The sequence below is a fragment of the Micromesistius poutassou genome (genome assembly GCF_964030765.1).
Source record: "Micromesistius poutassou genome assembly, chromosome: 15".
NCBI lineage: Eukaryota > Metazoa > Chordata > Actinopteri > Gadiformes > Gadidae > Micromesistius > Micromesistius poutassou.
Genome location: NC_140285.1, coordinates 3,952,954 through 3,973,861, shown reverse-complemented (window position 1 = coordinate 3,973,861; position 20,908 = coordinate 3,952,954). Strand labels below are relative to the sequence as shown.

At 46.8% G+C, this 20,908-nt stretch overlaps 1 protein-coding gene across 1 annotated transcript; it reads right to left on the bottom strand.

Moving 5' to 3' along the window:
* Nucleotides 1-675: 675 nt before the first annotated feature.
* On the bottom strand, nt 676-10,200 carry xpc (xeroderma pigmentosum, complementation group C). Its single transcript, XM_084479272.1, has 14 exons — nt 9,938-10,200; nt 8,813-9,106; nt 8,146-8,254; nt 7,589-7,673; nt 7,268-7,425; nt 6,854-6,974; nt 6,392-6,481; nt 5,233-6,195; nt 4,310-4,470; nt 4,050-4,131; nt 3,185-3,316; nt 2,565-2,734; nt 2,297-2,390; nt 676-1,817 (listed from the first exon to the last, which is right to left on the bottom strand). The coding sequence occupies exons 1-14, from the start codon at nt 10,047-10,049 to the stop codon at nt 1,446-1,448; spliced, it is 2,943 nt and encodes a 980-aa protein (XP_084335398.1). The 5' UTR covers nt 10,050-10,200; the 3' UTR covers nt 676-1,445.
* Nucleotides 10,201-20,908: the final 10,708 nt, after the last annotated feature.

Here is a 20,908-nt window from a genome sequence, read left to right as displayed (position 1 = left end):
TATTGCATTATAGAGTATTACTGGCTGCTCTGATTTAAAGACATATCGTACACTAGGATGTATCATGCAATACTACATTAATAACTTTTTTTTGCAGTGTGCGTTTTATTTATTTTCTGAAATGAACTGTGATAACGTGAGGTTCTCCAAAACGTGTATTCGGATTTTTGTCTACAAAATCATATTCTACCAACAGTAGCTGTTGCTTGCAGAACCGTTGTATAAACAAACATATACCTGTTAGACCCCTCAGAGTTTCATGTTCATGTTCATGTTCTCATTCCAGGGGAGGAAATCAAAAGTGTTTGGTGGGCTGCAGAGTTTACCATTACCAGGCATGTGCATCAATCATCAAGAGGAACAGTGCAAGCACCTTGTAATCTGCGTTTATGTTACAAGTCTCCTCCTTTGTTGACCCTTATGGCTGATGCTAGTTTCAGCAATAACTGGCTCAATTGTACCTGCTAGGTCAGACACTTATTTCTGTGATACTGTTGACAATTTCATGAAAACTGTTTGTGTTTTACAAATGAACAAAATGAACGCAAACAAAAACAGCCTTTTCAATTTTACTTGCATTCCAAAATGTCTTACAAAAATACTTTGATACAAAAACATTACATTAATTCACACATTTTCCAAACACCAACATAGAGGAAAACAAACAAGTTTGAAACAAACAATGCGAGACAACAAACACATGAAACACATGAATGGGATATGTGTGCGTATGGACCTAAACAATGACATCTACTGATTATTTTATAATAAGATGAATTATTTTGTATGAAGAGGATCCTCATTCCCTTGATACTGGGGGCAGACTCTGGTTGGAAGGGGGTAAATAACGGCATGTCAGAGGATAATGATAGCGGTCCCTCCTTCCTTAAGTGGGAAAGGGGAAATGTATTGTGTGTTTATGTGTAAGGTGGTAATACACATTGTCATCCTTCATATGCTCTTTATATATATCTAGTGTATGCATGACAGTATGGCAGTGTAGTGGGTAATGTACAAGCAGAACTATCCCCCTAGGTAACAAATACAAAGAAACAGACGATAGAATTCCTGGCTCCCTGTGTGGAAAAAAACTGTTTGACAGCCCTGCATGTTCTTTGGTCCAAGTCAGGATCCTATTTCTCTGGATGATACTGCTCTCTCACGGCGGGCCTTGTGACTGGCACCAAAGTCTCATTTGGTCTGCCATCGACTGGAGCGTCAAAGGAACCATGCGTGGACTTCTCAGACGATTAATGCTACAGCCACCAAACTCCAACCTAACACTTGATCTGTTAAACAAGAACTTGTATTTATTTGTTTACACTCCCATCTTTTCCCGAGGCATGCCTGAACAACCCTCTGAATAGAGAGCAGGTGCTGCTCACTTAGCTTTGAAGTGTGAGGTATTTTCTTTTGGTACTGCCAATATTCCGTTGTTTTTTTTATCACACCTTCTCAAAGGGAAACATGGTTTTCTCCTGGCATTTCCGCTCACGCTGTGTCATCTTCCTCTTCGGCCCACTCTTCCTCCCTCCCTCCTCCTCTCCCTCATCCTGTCTGTTCTGAGGCCAGGCCATGGCCAGTGTTTCGGCTGCAGTCTTGTCTTCGGGGCCCTCGACTGGGACCCCGTCCTCCACCCCTTCCTCGTCGGCCGATAGCCCGTCCGCCCCCTTTCCATCCTGGCCATGGCCCTGACTCGAGCCCCCTGCTCCTCCGAGGCCTTGGCTCTTTTTGCCGTATCGCAGCTGGAGTCTCTCTCTGATCAGAAGGCCCTTCACCAGCAGCTTCCAGTTGGTGGTGGCCCGCTTCTCTCGCTTCTGCAGATGGCAGGAGGACGAAAGTGGTGATTAACACATACTTCAACACCCAACACAATGTGTGCAAATAGGACACTGCTGTACGTTGTATTTCTTGTTGTCATTGTCTGTTCTGTTCTGTTGACATTCTGGATTGGCCGTTCTATAATTTTAGACCAGACAAGCTATTGTCTGCACAGTAGACAAGCAACATTTTAATCAATGTCCCATTGCCCGGACAAATAAATCAGTATCCCGAAAAAACAAATCAGTATTTGTGTACTGCACTCGGTTAGTTGACAACTTGAATATGTAAATGTGTGTTTGCACAGGGTTGGCATGTCATAGATGACACATCATTACAAATCCATGAGGCCTATTTCAACATAATCACACACACACACACACACACACACACACACACACACACACACACACACACACACACACACACACACACACACACACACACACACACACACACACACACACACACACACCTCTAATTCCTTCTGTTTTTGGAGCACTTGATCTTCCTCCCAGGCTGCTCTGAGGATCTCTTCGTGCTCCTCACACACAATGTAGCCATCGGTCCTGGAACACACAAACCCAAACACATGTAAACCGGCATGTAATGCTGAAGATTCCCCCTCCACAGAATTGAGTTGTACGGCCATGTTTAAGTGTGTGTTAGTGTATGTATGTGTGTGCCTCTGTGAGTGTGTGTGCTTGTGGGTGCGGTCGTGCTTGCAGGGAGATAGCTCCTACACAGCATGAGAGTATCCTCCGTGGAAGTCGAAGCCTGTGACGGCGGACACGGCGTCCAGGTCCAGTTTGCGGGCCACGCGGTTCAGGGTGGGCAGCCGCAGGTGGACGCAGCCCACGGGCAACATGCAGGGCTTGAACAGGTACACGTTCCCAAACTCGTTACGGGGAACCTAGGAGGGGCCAGGGGGTGAGTATTAATCACTTAGAAAACACAAAATAGACATTTCCCCAGGGGCATTTTTGGGGTTGAGCAGAGGAGACCGACAGATGCTTAAACACTGAGAAAGTGTGTGGAAGAATAGACCGTCTTTCCCCAAAATTCGCCGTTCATTCAATTGGATACTTTTAGACGATATTGGTCATTAATGTATGGTTTGAATCATTTAGCATGGACTGATTTTGACACGTCTACCTAAACTGTCTTCATTGTTTACACGTATGGTTTGTATCCACTTTAGCATTGTTGCTACTCAATGTCAATAGATAACGTTTTTTCATTTTTTTTTATCTCAGTTCTGTGCCTTCTGCTGTGACAAGCACATTCACCATCTGGAACAAATGAACCACCATCCAGTCAACTTAACATCCTAAACCGGACTCAGTGCTGCCACACCACCCACCTTGCCCTCCACAGCGATGGGGGGCTGGTACTCCTCCGTCTGCCACTCCCCATACAGAGCCAGGTCCTTCTCCTCCTTCTGCTCCACCATCATACGCGCCTTACGGGAGCGGTTGGAGAAGCCCTTCACCATCTGAGGATCAGTAGAGGGCAGAAGGTGGGGGGGGGGGGGACATACAGCACACATCAGTGTCCGGGCTCTGGTTGTGGATGGAACGTGTTGTTGAAGATGTAGGCTATGACAACGAACATGCGATCGTTGTGGAGGGTTCGAGAAAGAGATACAGATTGAGAGATACATTTTGTGAGGACAGATGGAGAGCATAGAGGTGAAAGACAGAAATATGATTGATGGGGCCTGGGGAATACTCTGAATGAAAGCTTAAGACAGTGCTAGGGAGGTGAGTTGAAGGTTGTGTCGACACTACTCCGGATAGATAGAGAAACAGTTTTTCGAAAAACTAAGTTTAGAGTGCTGGAAAATGCTGGCTTAGTGAGTATGGAAAGTCCAATCATTTTCACCTATTATCCGATGTAGTGTGGACATGGCCCCAAGACAGAAAAGAGAAACAATTTAAGAAGAGGGCATTTGGGATGTGGAAGAAGAGAACGATGAGATGATGAAATATAACATTGAATGAATCACAGGGCTTAATCCTCGAAACGGCTGCAATGTTATCCTTTGGGGAACTAGAGCCCTAGACAACATCAGGGAAGGGATCCCTACAGAGAACAACAACTTTCCACTTTTCCTTTTGCTTGATCCGGTCTCTTTGTCTCAAGGAGAAGTCTGGCATCTCTCAAAACCAAAATGATGTTTTCCTTTAGGACGGGATAGGTAACTCTGGTGTGAAAAAGTGTCTCACCTTGAATGGCTCCTCTCCTATCCGGACGGTGCGTGCCTCCTTCAGCCAGGTATCTTTTGAGTGCAGCTGGTGAACACAGTCCCTGTAAACAGTAAGGAGAACAGTCCCTGTAACCATGACTTGCATATCACTAGAAATGACATGCAGGGCGAGATTATTAGACAAAACTGTTAATGCCGATAAACCGGACATGCTGGTTAATATCTTTGCCTGGGAATGCGTCACACGTGCTCATTTTCAATGGTATAACTCAGACTGACCTGGAGTATATGGGCTCCCCCCTGCAGTACCCCAGCACAGCCGCCGTGGGGGGGTAGAGAGCCTCGTACTTGAGCAGGTGTCTGGTCAGGGCGTACAGAGGGTGGTTCTTCAGCTCCGCTATGGAGGTAGGCATTGGCCTGTCCAGCAACTTTGCTTGGAGCTGAAAGGCAGAAGACGAGACAGAGGGTTAAGGGGTGGCATGTGTGTAACGAGTGTGTAACGAGTGTGCGACCCCAAGTGGTTTGAAAAGGAAAATTTACTTTTTTATTTTCCAGCTTGCATGGTTTTAAACATCAGGAGATTACAGTTAAATTAGATAGTTAGACACAGCTTAGATGATTATAGTGCTAGAGGATTTACTGATTTGCTGATCAGAGATGGTGATAATGAACTTGTCACACATAAGGCCTGGTAAGCTGAAGACTTAATGGTGGACCAAGGTTCAATCAACATCAAATTATTGTAGCATTTTGTATTGTACAAAAGTACAAACATACACTTGCACGCACGACAACCCACAACACAAGAAAAACAAAAACTCTCACACACAACACGTGCAAACCCAGACTCCTCCACCCTCCCTCCATCCCCCCCACTCACGGGGGGACTGGGGGCATCCGTGGCCTACTGGTTAAGGAGTTGGACCGGTAACCAGAGGGTGGCCGGTTTGAATCCAGACCGGTAGGCAAAAATATGGACTGGGCGAGTAGTTGTGCAGCACTCTCCTACATCCTCATCCACGGATGAGGTGCCCTTGAGCAAGGCACCTGAAACCCCCACTTGCTCCCCGGGCGCTGCACTGCGGCTGCCCACTGCTCCGGGTGTGTTCACCGGCTCCCGGATGAAAGAAATTCCCCCAGAGAATTTCTCCCAGAGAAAGAATTTCCCCCAAAAAGGCACAATAAAGGATAACTTAACTCACCTCCTTCTCCTCCTTGGCGTCCCGTTCCCCCTCCCACGCGAGGAAGGGCGCCAGCGTCTCGCCCCACCACTCCTCGTCCACGCGGCGCTTTCTGGACGAGGTCATCCAGGTGGGGTCGTACTTCCTGCCCAGGTCCTTCAGGCGCCCGTCGCCGTCCACCGCCACCACGTAGGCCAGGGGCTGCGTGGCGTTCTGCCAGCAGAGCTGCGGCCGGTCCACGCCGTGCTCCACGTCCACGCACAGCCACGCCGACGTCTTCTCCACGAACACCTCCAGCCACTCGTCAGCGCCGGGCCCTTCCCTCTTTTTCCTGCCGCCACCGCCGCTCCTCCGCTTGCCCCTGGTACCCTCTCCTCTGCCACCTTTGTCCACATTGTCGTCGTCTTCCTCCTCTTCTTCTTCATCATCATCGTTATTGTTGTTGATTTTCTCGCGTCTTTTCCCACCGCCGCCGCTGCTGCTGTTCCTCTTTTTCCACAAGTCACCACCGCTGCTGTGTTTCCTTTTGCCGTGGCTCCTCCCCTTTCCGTGTTTGGCCCTGCCCCCTTCCTCCTCCTCCTCCTCATCGCTGTCCTCCTCTCCGGTCGCCTGAAACTCCTCCTCCTCCTCCTCCCCGTCGCTGAGCTCCTCCTCCCCACTGCCGCTTTCCTCCTTGTAACTCACCTTGGACGCCACGCTGCGTCGCTTGGCGTTCTTCGGCCTCTGGCCTCCCCCCTTTCTCCCGCTCTTCACCTCTGGCTTCTCTTCCTCCACCTCCTCCTCCTCCTCCTCATCTTCTTCTTTCTGCTTGGCCCGCTTCCCGCCCCTGGCTCCCCCTCTCCTCCCAGCAGTGGCAGTGGAGGCCTGGGCGGGCCTCTTGGTTCCGGGGGAGACCTTTGAATCCAGGGTGCTTTCCTTGGGGGACTTCCCACTGCCGGGGCTCTTGCCTGGGGTAAGGCTACCACTGCTCTCGGACCCTTTGCCCTGGAGGAAAAAGACCACACGAGATAGGAAACCTTTTGTGGACAGCCTAAGAGGACGGCCATGGCCAAGCTCACCCCACTTTCCAAGATACATTTAATAATCATGTTGTTTGCTTAGTTACTGTTCATTGTTTATCATTATTTTATGGATCAATGCATGAATTAAAGTTAGGACATGATTAATGTGTAAGCCCTACCTTGGCTCGAAGGGGTTTGAAGGAAATGGGCTGCAGAGAAAGGACCAATCGGCAGAAGAGATTGAGAGACCTCAGCACCAATAGCAGCAGCTATGAATAAAAAGGTCATCACAGTCAACTTTGTTACATTGTATTCACAGGTTATTCTGTCATGTGTTGTTTCTGGTTAATTTTTGTCCCACTCCTCATACTGTGTTCTATCTTGGTTTAATAGTAGCAGGATAAGTGGTGAGGGTGTTGGGGTCTGGGTTCCAACACCAATATCTGCTGCCTAACTCCTACCCTGTCCTCCCATCTCTAAAATCGAGTGTTGCAACAGGACCTTTTCACTTGTGACAAATGTTTTGCAATGGATCATCATGGAATAAAGAATAAATCCCCATGTATGGAAGGCCAAAGCGAGTCTATCCAATCAGAAAATGTTACAGCGTCTTGTATGTCAGGGGCCCTAGTACCACTCACATGGGTCATCTCCTGGTGGTCCCGGGCCGACAGGCTGGCCAGGCGTCTCTCCAGGAGGCCCCGGGGGTCAGTGAGGTCCACGTGGGGGAGGCTGGGGTTCAGGGTGAAGGTGGCACCAAACCTGGAGGGAGGGGAGAGAGAAAGAGAGGGGGAGACAGAGAGAGAGATAGAGGCAGAGGAGAGATTGGAGTTGTGATTGTGAGTGATTGAAAAGTGTTTAATACAGCAGAAAAAGGAGATTGAAGTTCAGATAGAAGTTCTTCTTTTGACGCACCTTGTTATGGAAGTGAAAAGGCTCTTGTTCGTACATACACAGACAAGGCAAGCTGTACTATATGAACATCATTGTCAACTGTTTCGTGGTCACATTAACCTCTAAGTTCTTCTTTTAACTTTTCTAACACAAACACAAACCATTTCAGCAGTCCAGAGAGGTAGTTGTAGTCGATGCGTTCCTTGGCCACCATCATGAAGTGGGGGGGTAGGAGGGACAACGTGATGGCCAACAGATCCGGTTCGCTGCACAGACGGTTCCGGAACATCCCATTTGCTATCAGGCACATCAGGTGGACCTGAGAGACCAAAAGTTGAAAAGTAAGTAAGTGTGTGTAAAGTAAGTGTGTGTGTGTGTGTGTGTGTGTGTGTGTGTGTGTGTGTGTGTGTGTGTGTGTGTGTGTGTGTGTGTGTGTGTGTGTGTGTGTGTGTGTGTGTGTGTGTGTGTGTGTGTGTGTGTACCTTGTGTGTATCCTCCAGCAGATCCTTGTTAAAGCGATTAACCATCCGCTTAAGATATTGCTCAAACTCTGCTTTCCTCTTCTCTCTGGCCAATCAGAAATCGGTAAGAATAAAGTAGTTAGGCTAACCTCAATCTTCTGAACACATTCAAATCAAAGCTGATCTTTTCAGTAGCACAAGACAACAGGAGCTATTTGTTCTAATTGTATTCTACTGCCTCATAAGTGTGTTTGACTCGCTGCATTTTGATGCATTCTAACATGGTTCAAAGGCATAAATTAATTAATTAATAACCCCAGAATGGATCAGTTATAAATGACACAAATCCTTGAATATTGAAAAACGGCCCTTATGTTGACTTTATTCTACATTACTATTCCACTATTAACTGATGCAATACTATGTATACTAATACATAGACATAGTTATATGTATAAAATGTATTACTATGCATGTATACACTATATAAGTTTGTGTGGGGAAAAGTTGCAGCTGAAGTTCTCTCTCCCTCAGAGGGGTTCTCTCACAGACACTGACTCTAACCGACTCCAACTGACTTTTTCTGCCTCCTGCGGATCAGGTCCGGAGTCTCGATCTCAATCTCCACGGGCTGAGTGGGCAGAGAGGGCTCAGCAGGGGGCCCGGGGCCCAGGGGCCCAGACAGCTCTGAGAAACACACCCACACACACACACACACACACACACACACACACACACACACACACACACACACACACACACACACACACACACACACACACACACACACACACACACACACACACACGCATAGAAACAGACACACAACCCCCCACCCACACCCATTCACATTAGTGCCAATATATAGCCTGGCTATATACACCCACACCCATTCACATTAGTGCCAATATATAGCCTGGCTTCCCTAGAAACTTAAATGGTGAATACAAATCGGACACTGGTCCTTGCCAAGGGCATGCTCATAGAAAAAGTAGTTATGGCTTCACCAACAGTAACTCTCGGCCAATCAGAATACCCCTCCCATGCCAGCCTAAAGTAACTTTCAGTATGGGAAAATGATTTCCAAATGTGTTAAGAAACAATTTGTTGTTGTTCTCATCAAACTTCCAATTCATGTCTGTACAGTCTAGAGATAGCCCACTTCTAATAATGAGAATTATAATTGTTCTACGAAGGGCAAAATTACTTATTGAATCCGTTATCAACAAGCGACTGTTCTCCTACCTTCAACATCTTCCCAGTCGTCTTCATCACTCTCATCCTCTTCCTCGCTGTCCTCTTTCTTTGGTCGTGAGGGTCCCATGACATCCGTGGGAAGGATGGACGTCGCCATGGTTACCATGTGGAGATCCCCATCTTCATTGTCATGGTCGTTGCTATGGACTTTTTTCTTGGGCGGAGACGGGAAGTACTTGCTGGTTTTGGAGGTGGTGGAGACAGTGGTGCGAGTAGAGGAGCCACAGGTTTTCGCACTCACCTTCCTCACAAGCTTCTCCTCTTCCTCCTCCAGTCCGTTACCTGGCCAAGGCAAGCAGAGGCCGGACAGACTTTATTGGGTCATCATGGTATTGGTTTGGGCAATAAGCTACCAACCAAACTGCACTTCTCACGGATCAATCCAGGCCCCTTAAGAAGTGCAGTTGTACTCTACTACTGGTACTAAAGGTTTCACTTGTTATTCATGAGCCTTCATCACTTCGCTGGAGGTTGCAATGAAGTACTTGGGATACAAACTTTCAAACTAACTTTTGATGGATGCATACGGTTTATTATTCTAATGCATATCTTTGTGAGATTAGAGAGAAATTACAAACTTTTTCATTTGAGACAATTTATTCAAACATCAACTCCAGTTAATTGCTGATTACGCAGTCCTGTACCGTATCCAGTGCTTACAACACATCCATGAGTCACACGTGAAAATAAACTGCACATTTAGGTGTAAAAGAGCAGCAGAGATGGGTATGTAGGGCATGTGATCTGGCAGCTGAAAAACTTGAAAAACAGTTGGTTCCACAACGCAGCACATCCACAAACGATGCACCTGCAGGCGGTCTGGCGTGTACTTCTGGCAATACTATCTAACGAGCACATTTGATCCTGCAATGATCGACCACTACAGTTCGTTCTACTAATGCTTTATTCGGTGTGTCCATCCACTTTAAACAAGATCTGACATTGGATGGACTAAAAAAGCAGAACAATGATAAAGGGAGCGTTTAAATGACCCGTTTGTAACTAAACTCCGATGAGCTTTGCGTGTCCGAAGAGAATAGGATCGCATACTAATAAATATCACGATGAGTTGCCTTTTTTCACCTTACAACCAGGACGCGTTTTCAATCATACCTGTGTTTTTCTTTGCTTTAGTTTTGCGACTGGGGGTCTTTTCTTTAGACACTGGCTTGTGTTTCTTAATGATTCTCTCTGCAGCTCCCGCGGATTCTTTTCTTTTTGCCATGTTGCCTTTTGTGAATGGAAATATGACTTTTGCGTGAATTACTAAGTACAGAGGAGGCGGAACTCCTAACCCCTCTGTACATGCGGCTGCGTGAAAGAGCCGGAAAACCCTCAGTTATTCAACGGTACAAGGAGACGCTTTCATAACACCGCATCCATACTATTTGCTATGGTTCCACAGGGCGGCCGTCCATGTTTATTGTGGGGCGGTTCCTTCTCGATTCGCCCCATCCGCTTCCGCCTCCCACATGGCAGATGAGAGAAGCCTGCGGGAAGGCGTGGCTGGACGACCAGCCCTGCCTAGAAAGGTCCAGCCCCGCCCACAATACTATTTTAGCATACCTGTTCCGGTTGCGGTTGAGAAGAAGGAATACTATCATGTCGGTGAGTGTTGAATGGCAAAGCCTCATTCACATGTATTGTTCTTTTGTGTTCAAAAAAAGGCTTCTGGTGATGTGTTCATTACATTTGTGGCGATCAAGGTAGCACAGCCTGGAGTCATACTATGCACACCTGCTCCACTGTTACTTAAAGGGATAGTTCAGGATTTTGGACATCGGGTCTCATTTCCAAGTGAGCCAGTGTGTTATTGATCATTGGAGACCGTTTTCAACAATTTTCATTCAGTCCTTCTATTTGCATAGATCGCTGGTGCTAGTCTAGCGCAAGTCGACGGGACCCGCTAGCCTGCCAATAAAAACATTGGCAGTCTTACCCACTACACAGTACACCCGAGGCAAATCAATTATTACGCCATACTATCAGTGTAAATGTCTGTGTCGATAGAATAATGTTTGTTGTAATGTTAGGGGCCCACTAACACCTATATTAAAGGTCCCATATGGCATGCTATTTTATGGATGCTTTAATATAGGTGTTAGTGGGCCCCTAATACAGTACTTGAAGACGTTCAAGAAATTCAGCCTTGGTGCACAGTTACAGCCACTACAAGCCAGTCCCACAATGAGCTCTCCACAAACGTGCCGTTTTTAGAGGCGGGTCAAGGTGGAGGGTGGGGGTGTGGCCCTGAGCAGCTTGCGGCCACGGTACCACGCGCTAGTGTTTACAGTGGAACACTCCGGGTGCTCCGGTGGGAGTCCTGGAGCTCTATATCTAAATAATATCATATTATATTTAGATATCTATATAATATATATTATCATGGTCAGCTTTACCAATTTTCTCATTTTTCCCATGGACAGCACCAGATAGGCCTATATAAGCTTGAACGACGGGGATATGGATCAGTATACACCGGAATGGTCCTTCAACAACAAAGCTAAAATTACAGACAACTTCATATCGGACATGACAATCCAATTTGAGATGTAGAGGGGATGCCTGGCTCCCTACAAGACATGTAGTGTGTGATGTGAGTTTGAATTAAAAATCATATTTCTTTATGTCCTCAAACAGGAAACTGATCCAGATGACGTGGCTGCCAAAGAGTCACTGTGGGTATTCTGTATGTCCTTGAGGACATCCCCCAAGATCCAAAACATCACACTCATCTTAGAGGAATCCATAGTAGTAAAGGACCTTCCGGATACTCTCACTGCCTTGGTCTACCTTCTCGGCCTCCTTTATGCACTCAATATTTCCTATCCAGAGGACCTTAAGTACACCTTTGAAACACTTCAAAAGGTGTTCCTGGAGAATGGCCCAAAATGCTCTAACCGTGTGCGATCTCTAAAGAAAAAAGCTTTGTCTTGTCTAAACGTTGCAAAAAGAAAATGAAATGAAGAAACAGGTTTTCCCTCTTGGAGTCAGCTCTCAGCTGTGAAATTTGACAATTGTTTTTGTGTTGTGTTCTCCGACTAATTGCTGGTTAATAACTCAAACGTTTGTAAAATGTGTGTTACACCCATTTGTAAGTCTATGTAGTTGTTGCTAAGAAGGCAACATGTGAAATTTGACATTGATTTATATTTTTCTACATAATTGTTACATTGCTACATTGATTGTTCTAGCAAAATGTTAATGCAGAATGTATTTTCAAGTTAGACCTGTGAACCTGTGAAGCCATACGTGTCAAGACAGCTGTGAATGTCATGTGAATTTTAACAGAACCTTTTCATGTTAATTTTAGCATTGTTTAATTGTTTATTTGTTTATTTTAGCAAGTATAGCCGAAGCTGACATTTTCTTCTGTTTCTCAGCGTCAATTTGAGAGCTTTACTACATGCTACCACCTTCCTCAAATGCATTGAAAAGGCTGTCGTTTGCACAATTTCACAAATAATCACCGCTCACTGAAAGAATATGTGAAGAATACGTATATTTACGCGGGACGTCCAAACAGTCCAAAATAAAACGAAATCGAAAGTTTCGTCCTAAATGAAGCACGATAAAGGTATTGGATGTGGTCGGGGCTGGACCTTCCAATCCGGATGTGGGCGTGGTTGGACGTCCAACTCCGCCTTCCCGCAGGCCGCAGCCGTTAGTAGGCCTACTTGGATTCAGATCTACATAATTTATTTATTATCAATATCAGATTTTGAAAAAAACAGACAATATCGTTGTACTCGTTCAACCCTTCTCACCTGTAAAAAAAAAAATGTTATGTCCTCGTGATTAGAATATAATCACGTAATATATAAATGTAATATTATAATCCTGTCGCTAAGTGGCAGTGTTGAGTTGTTGAGTAGACACAACTTCAACTAAAATCACATTAGATTAGATCGATGACCAAAAAAAACGGATTTGTTTTTTGGTCCACAGACATATAAATCTATTCATACATATTATTTATTATTCTTTAAAATGTTTGAAAACGAAATCCTTCATTTTAATGAAAACCACTCCAAGGGGTGTGTGATTCTCACTGACATCACATAATTATCACATATCGCTGATATCTCATCGCAACGGATTACATCGGAAAACCGACACGTCTACAGTTCCACACAGCCCGTAGGACAAAATACACGGTCAAACCTCCATACAGTCTCATAGAGACAGCTGTACTGAATGGAGGGTGCAGCTAATGGACGTTTCAGAATTTCATAGACACAGAGACATGCAGGCGATGTATTGACAGTGCGTCGAGTATGTTGGAGGTCAGCTCTTCTGTAGCACATGGTTCACTTCAGAGAGCTGTCTGTCAGCTGATGAAGACGGACAGCTTCAGGCTAGCTCACTGCAGCTGTGTGTGTGTGTGTCTGTCTGTCTGTTTGAGTATGTGTGCTCATGTGTGTTTGAGTGCATGTGCTCATGTGGGTGTGTGAGAAGCTTGTGTGTGTGAGAGAGTTTATTTGTGTGTATGTGAATGCCCGTGCGTGCTCATGAGTGTCTGTGTGTGTTTGATTGTGTGTGTATGTGACAGCTTATGTGTGTATTTGTGTGTGTCTGTGTGTGTATGTGAATGCCTATGTGTGCTCATGAGTGTGTATGTGTGTGTGTGTGTGTGTGTGTGTGTGTATGACAGCTTATGTGTGTATTTGTGTATGTTTGTGTGTGTCTCTGAGAGCTCATGCCTATGTGTGTGATTTTGTGTGTGTGTGTGTGTGTGCGTGCGTGCGTATTAATGCAGGTGCATATGAGATGGATGCCTGACAATCTCTTTAGGATGGCTCGGAGGGCTTGCTGCTCTGTGAATACATATTTATGGCTGTGTGCATGAGGGGGGGGTGCACACTTTATAAGAAGCCAGTCTGTGGGTATGCTCGTCTCATGGACTGAATGCGCGTGTGCTGCAACATAAATTCAGATTTATGGATATATATCCATATATATAGCACATCAATTTGTGCCATTACAATACATTTATTCATAAGTTGGTGTATCGTGAACTATTGTTTTACCCCTCCCTGAGTGTTCCTGTGAGTGTGTGTGTGTGTGTGTGTGTGTGTGTGTGTGTGTATTCAAAGGCAGGCTAGTTTCTGTGAGTTTACATGCGGGTGGGCATTTGTGTATGTGTCTGTGTACTCCAGTATTACTTACTCCAGTGTGTATTTGTGTGTGTGTGTGCGTGTGTGTATGCTACGGCGAGTTTGGGTTTGTCCATCTGTCTGTGCATTGCATGCATGTGTGTGTGTGTGTGTGCACTCTGCTGTGTGTGTGTGTGTGTGTGTGTGTGTGTGTGTGTGTGTGTGCGTGTGTGTGTGTGAGAGAGAGAGAAAGGTACAGCGCTGGTGTGCTCCGGTGTGTGTAGACTCCAGCGCGCTGCATGGCTTCCATCCCTATATGAGCCATCAACAGTCAGATAGGAATAAGAAGCCATACAGAGCACTGGGCAGCAGGGAGACTGTGGAACACACACACACACACACATACAAGCTTGTACACACACACACACACACACACACACACACACACACACACCCACGGACAGACACACACACACACACACACACGCATTAGAGAAAAACGAAGCCAGAGGAAAAACCACTGGTTAAGGACAGACAGACAGACAGACAGACAGACAGACAGACAGACAGACAGACAGATATAACATGTGGGCTGACGTAACTCAATAGAGAATTGCTGGTTTGAACTTTTTCTAACGGTAGGTTACATGAAAAAATAGCGACGCGCGTAAAATATGCGATCGTTTTGAGGACGATACGGCGGGACAAGCAGGCCAACGCGAAGGGTCCGGAGCCCCAGACAGAACAGAGTGACGCATTCCCAGTCCGCACACCTGGATAGACTGCCCACATGTAACTCCGTTGTATTCTGATCACCTGCCACACATCCTCGTCCCACTAAAATACACCAACCAACGCAGGCCTGGACCACGTTCCACAGAACATGTTTGTCAAAGGCATATAGTCATGCCTGTCTCCAATTCAGACAACCACGTGAAGAAAGACTAGACGACCAAGGTGGACCCGGCAAACAGATACATCGTCTAAAAAAACTGTAATGGCTCAAACCAAGGCAGTTGTTTGAGCGTATCGATGGGTACGGTAGGCCAAGTGTGCAGTGCAAAACAAAGCATTTCCTTAAAAAAAAAACCTTTCTCGCTACTGATGGGACTCTGCAGGAAGGGCTGTGATGCGCAAAGGCACCTGTTGTAGTCCCGGTTAACGGAGAAAGAAAACTTGTCCCTCAAGGATGGCGCGCAGGGCACCAAGAAGTGAATGTAAAACGAAATTGATATTCCCGGACCACGTTAGTTAAATTTTTTAAGTTGAAAGAGGAATAATTCCAGAAACGTTTCTATCTTGTAAATCGTGTCGATTGAGTGAAGAAAACCGTAAAAGCCCATGTCCCTAATAAGCCCACGCACGTTATTACTCTTTATCTCTGACAAATCCCGTGGAACAATTTACTTTCTGAGGCCAAAAAACTTCAGGGAACGGATATGAAATAAATCCAATTACCGAGCTGTCAATCAACCTTTTAATTAGTCCGGCTTCACTCTGCTAAAGCCTTTAGGTTCACAAACCAGAGAGAGGGCTAGAGAGAGATAGAGATCAGGCCGGTGTGTCCCATACATATAAACGCTATAAAACGGACGAATAGACGACTGTTATACCCCCCCCCCCCCCCCCCAACACACACACACACACACACACACACACACACACACACACGTCCGTCCGCACGTACAACCACACACACACACACACACACACACACACACACACACACACACACACACACACACACACACACACACACACACACACACACACACACACACACACCTTCAAACGCGACGCGTTGTCGCTATTTTAAGATCCGGTCAGTGTACCGGACTAGTCAAGAAAGTCTACCGGCACCTCTCTCTCTCTCTCTCCTTCACTCTCTCACTCTCCCACCCCTACACACATCAGGCTTCCCTCCAGCTACCAAAGATCCACCGCTGTTGAGACGATCTGACGAGTCAAAATGAACGAATGAATGAAAAACGGGGGAGAAAAATGGAGAAAAGCGCCGCCGGTCAGTTGCCCTCTGCTAACAGGTGGACAGCGGTCTGTCGCGTCGACCACGGAAAGTCTAAATACTTTTTCCTCTTTCCATTTCCCCGTCCTGTTCTCGCTATCGCGTCCGGAAGGCAGTCCCGTGGAGCCGGGGAGCAGGGGGGAGATAGGGGGAAGCAGGGGGAGCCTGCTCGCTGCTGCCTCCGACCGAACCTCGGAAGTTTGAAAGCCCGTTTACACATCTGTGCGTATTTCCATTCACCATCCGGGCAGACAGAGAGAGAGAGAGAGAGAGAGAGAGAGAGAGAGAGAGAGAGAGAGAGAGAGAGAGAGAGAGAGAGAGAGAGAGAGAGAGAAGGGGTGTGTGATGGAATAGGAGAGAAGGGGGGGGGGGCGGGAGTGGGGGGTGCTTGAACAAAAGCCCCCCGAGCTACGGGGAGCCAATAGGCAACGAGAGGAGAAAAGGAGCGAGATGAAAAAACGGGGGACATCACCTGAGCAATAGACCGCCCTCCGGTTGGGCGAGCGTGCGTGTGGAGAGGTGGGGGTGGGGGGGGGGGGGGCGGTCTCGGTGACGCGCAGTGGGGTTAATAAAAGCGCGTTGCGGGGTTGAATAGGGCGCCTTTCTTTCGCTCTCATTCAAATATCGCCAGAAAGCACTTTCGTTCTGCTGATAAAGTAGAGGGAGGGGGGGAGAGAGAGAGAGAGAGAGAGAGAGAGAGAGAGAGAGAGAGAGAGAGAGGGAGGGAGGAAGGGAGAGATAGGGAGATAGAGAGAGAGGGGGGAGAGAGGAAGAGATAGATAGGGAGAGAGGGGAAAGAGAGAGGGAGGGAGGGAGAGACATGTCGGGTGCTATGGAGAAACGTGTGTGTGCATTTCTTACCCAGTGTTTGCTCTCTCTCTCTCTCTCTCTCTCTCTCTCTCTCTCTCTCTCTCTCTCTCTCTCTCTCTCTCTCTCTCTCTCTCTCTCTCTCTCTCTCTCTCTCTCTCTCTCTCTCTCGCATTTAGAAGACCAGTAGGCCCACTGTTTGTGCTGGGAGCCAGATAAATAAACAGTAGGCATGCCGACGTTTAGGTACTCAAAAACATCCATTAAAAGTTTCCATTGGATAAAACTTTAAAAGTCAACTATTTAATGAACTGGTATGTACCAGTCCCTACCCGTCGGACCCCCTAGATAGACAGACAGACCCAGGGACGGAGATAACTTGCCGGAAGAAAAATATATAGCGCAAGAGAGCCTGGAACTTGAATATGCTGTCCGGCAGCTGGCTAGATATGGCAGCAGAGAGAGATAAAGGGGGAGGCAGGCAGAGATAATGAACCAGGGAGACAAACGACAGTGAGAGGGAGAGAGAGAGAAAGAGAGAGAGAGAGAGAGTCACCAGCTCCTTGCAGCAGTGTCAGAACAACGAGGCTGTCTTCGGAGAAGCTGAGCTGAAAACTAAGGATGGAGAATGGGAGACAGAGACAGAGGGAGCAAGAGAGGGAGAGAGACAGAGAGGGAGAGGGTAAACCCTCTTGAAAAAGAGAAATGACTAGATTTTTTCATCTTCATCCCCATTTTCATTTTTTTTTTTTATCTCTTACTCTCTCCTCAACATGTACCCCACAGGCACAGAGACACACACACACACACACAACACACTCTCACTCTCTCTCTCTCTCTCTCTCTCTCTCTCTCTCTCTCTCTCTCTCTCTCTCTCTCTCTCAGTGGCTCTGCTGGAGTTGCATTCCAATGTGTCGCACTCAATCCCTGTTACTCCCGGCAACACGGCTCCTTGATCTGTCCCCACATCATGCGGGGCGGCGAGGGGGGGACGGACGCGCAGACACGGACGCGTGTGCGTGTGCGTGCGCGTGCATGTGCGTGCGTGTGTGTGTGTGTGTGTATGTAAAGGCTATGGACGAGTGAAGGGAAGGGGGGAAAGAGGGGAGTACGGAAGTGGGGGGGGGGGGGGGGGGGGTATGAGAGAGAGTAACATCTAGAGGCCAGTAGTGCATAGAGGAATGAATGAGCGGGAGAAGACATTGGGAGAAAGTGGGGTAAGAAAGAGAGAGAGAGAGAGAGGGAGGGAGAGAGGGAGAGAGAGAAAGAGAGAGAGAGAGAGAGGGAGGGAGAGAGAGAAAGAGAGAGAGGGCCAATTGACGAAAGCAGAGAGGAAGGATTTGAATTTGAAAAATGCTGTCAACCTAACCCATCACAGTGCAATCACAGAAGGCAAACTAAAACAATGTACGCAAATACAAAACGTTCATCACAGTAGCAAGTAGCTTACAGGCTGTAGCTATCAAGCCGTAGCTAGAAAGTTGTAGCTAGTAGGTTTAAGCTTGTTAGCTGTAGCTTACACGCTGTAGCATGTAGGTAGCAAGCAGGTTGCAGCCAAGAGGCTGTAGCTAACAGGCTGCTAGCACGGTGTGGTTAAAAGGCTGTAGCTAGCAAGCTGTAGTTAACCAGGTTGTAGCTAACCCCAGCTAGCCTGCCAGGATTAAGAGAACCTCAGCCTTGATTCTGGTTTTGGTTCTCAGACTCACTGGCGTGAGCCTGCACACACACATACAAACACACACACACACACACACACATAGGTGCATACAAGGACACACCCACATCACCCGCAAGGCCACATAAATAAAAACACACACAGAACGCAATATAACACTTGCATACTCCATATATATCATATCATACTTACTCATAAATGCACACACACGCACACACACACACACACGCACGCACGCACGCACGCACGGATGCACACACACACACACACACACACAGAGACAGGTCTATCATTGTAACGGTCCTCTATAAAACAAGCTACAAAATGAATTTCATTCCTGGACTTAAGAAGCTTTATCTTGGTAAAAGGAGGGGGAGGGAAGAGACAGAGAGAGAGAGAGAGAGAGAGAGAGAGTAAGAGAGAAAGAGTAGGAAAGAGAGCGAGAGAGCACGAGAGAGAGATGGGAAAGAGAGAGTAAGACAGAGAGAGAGAAAGAGTAAGAGAAAAAGAGTTAGGGAGAGCGAGAGAGCGAGAGAGAGAAAGCGAATACCAGCAGATATTGAACATCCCCGGGCGCGGTCCATTCCATTCCCTCTGTAATGTCTAATATAGAGAGATACACACATTACACGCTGATACACAACACAGGGATACACATTACACACAGATGCACACAACACAGTGTGCTACACACATTTCAGCCCCTGGGCTTTTCTCAACCCATATATGGGCTCGGTCGCCCTCCACCGAGCACGTGAAACACATTGTGAAACGCACCGTGATGGATGGACGTCACACTCCTCAACCACGATTGGCTGATATTTCAGGCGAAACGGAAAATAAATGTGGATGTATAAATGCCTTCAAAGTAGCGAAAAGGGAAAGGAGCTGAAATATACTTGTGTATACACCCGTCACTAACGTGAACACAGTGGTAAAAGGATACCTTTGCTTGCATGTTTTGTTTTGATCAATGGCAATTCCCTACAACATGCCGCTCTTTGACTCTTTCATCTCGGGAACCCGAAAAGACGTCTTTCGTGTGTGTGTGTGTGTGTGTGTGTGTGACCCAACCGCAACGGGAGGATCACAAAGTTGTTCTGCGCCTTGTCAGCCCGCGACCCACCTCCTAACTGGATCATGACCCAGTTTGGGTCCCAACCCCATAGCTTAAGAAACGCTGCCCTAGGGTAACCCAGGTTAACGCGGGCTGGCAAGGCTCGTGACAAACACAGTCGATTCGTCGTCGTCGTCGGATAGAGTAAAGAAGGCAAGAGAGAACGTTGCTAGTTGCATTCACATTTTCGTTTCTCAGGTAGGCATACACGCACCAAAACAAATCAATCCACAGGCAACAAAACTCAGTCCAGGTCTCGGAGTCATTTAGAACGATAAACTGAACTTGTCGGACATCCAGTTCCTCGCTCCCGGCTACCAGAACTGGGTTTTTCTACGGTCGCAGACCATTCCAGGGGGAATGCATTGAGGGTCAGCGGCATGGAGAACCGATTGGTGTTCACAAGCGGAACTTAACTCAACAATTTTATTAGCACGCCCTGACCTGGCTTACATGGACACAGATCAAGGAGCAGAAAGCAGTTGAACACCCTAACCACCACAGTGTCCCGGTCCACGTTAGTATCCCTCTTTATTCACCAGAGACACAACATTCATACAAGATTATACATGGTGCACACACACATACCTCATGGTGCACACACATGTACGTTGTGGTGCACACACACACGTACGGCATGGTGCACACACACATGTACCTCATGCTTAGTCTGAAAAGAACAAAACATGCAAGCAAATGGAAACTGGTACACATGTATTGTTTATTATCTCATCCTCACCCTGTGCACTTTGTGGTTGAGTTTACCCATTTGTTTTGATGCACACCTGTCCCGAACTTGACTAGCACCAACACAATACAACATCTTCCAAGCTTGTTCTCGGATTCTGAGAGCTACTCTGCCCACTTGATCTTTAGAAACTTGCTTGTGCAGCACTTTGTGCAGATGTATTTAGTGCAGATGGTTAAGTTACCCCCATATTGATTAGCTGCTGTCCTAGTTCCCAGACTCACTTTTTAGTCACTTTTGAAAAAGCATCTGATCAAGAAATTCCCGTCACTTAAAAGGTGAAGCCTGATTATAGCATGTTGTGGATATCCATGTTCACGGGATGTAACGACATCCCTATAAACACAGATCTTATTTTCGCATTGGAGATGGTCTACAGACCCTGTACTTAGGGTGCACTGTTACCGTCTGGCTATCAAACATGCGCAAGACGTTGCATTACAGACCGGGCTGCATGTGCGTGTGTTCCATCAGAGAGATAGGAGAATCAACCCTCACACAACACAGTAAAGGGAATCTTCACAGGAAAGGTCAACTCAATATTAAAATGAAAGAAAATGTAATCCTTAGTAAAGATAAGTGAAGAAACAGAGACAGAGTGAGAGCGAGAGATGGGGG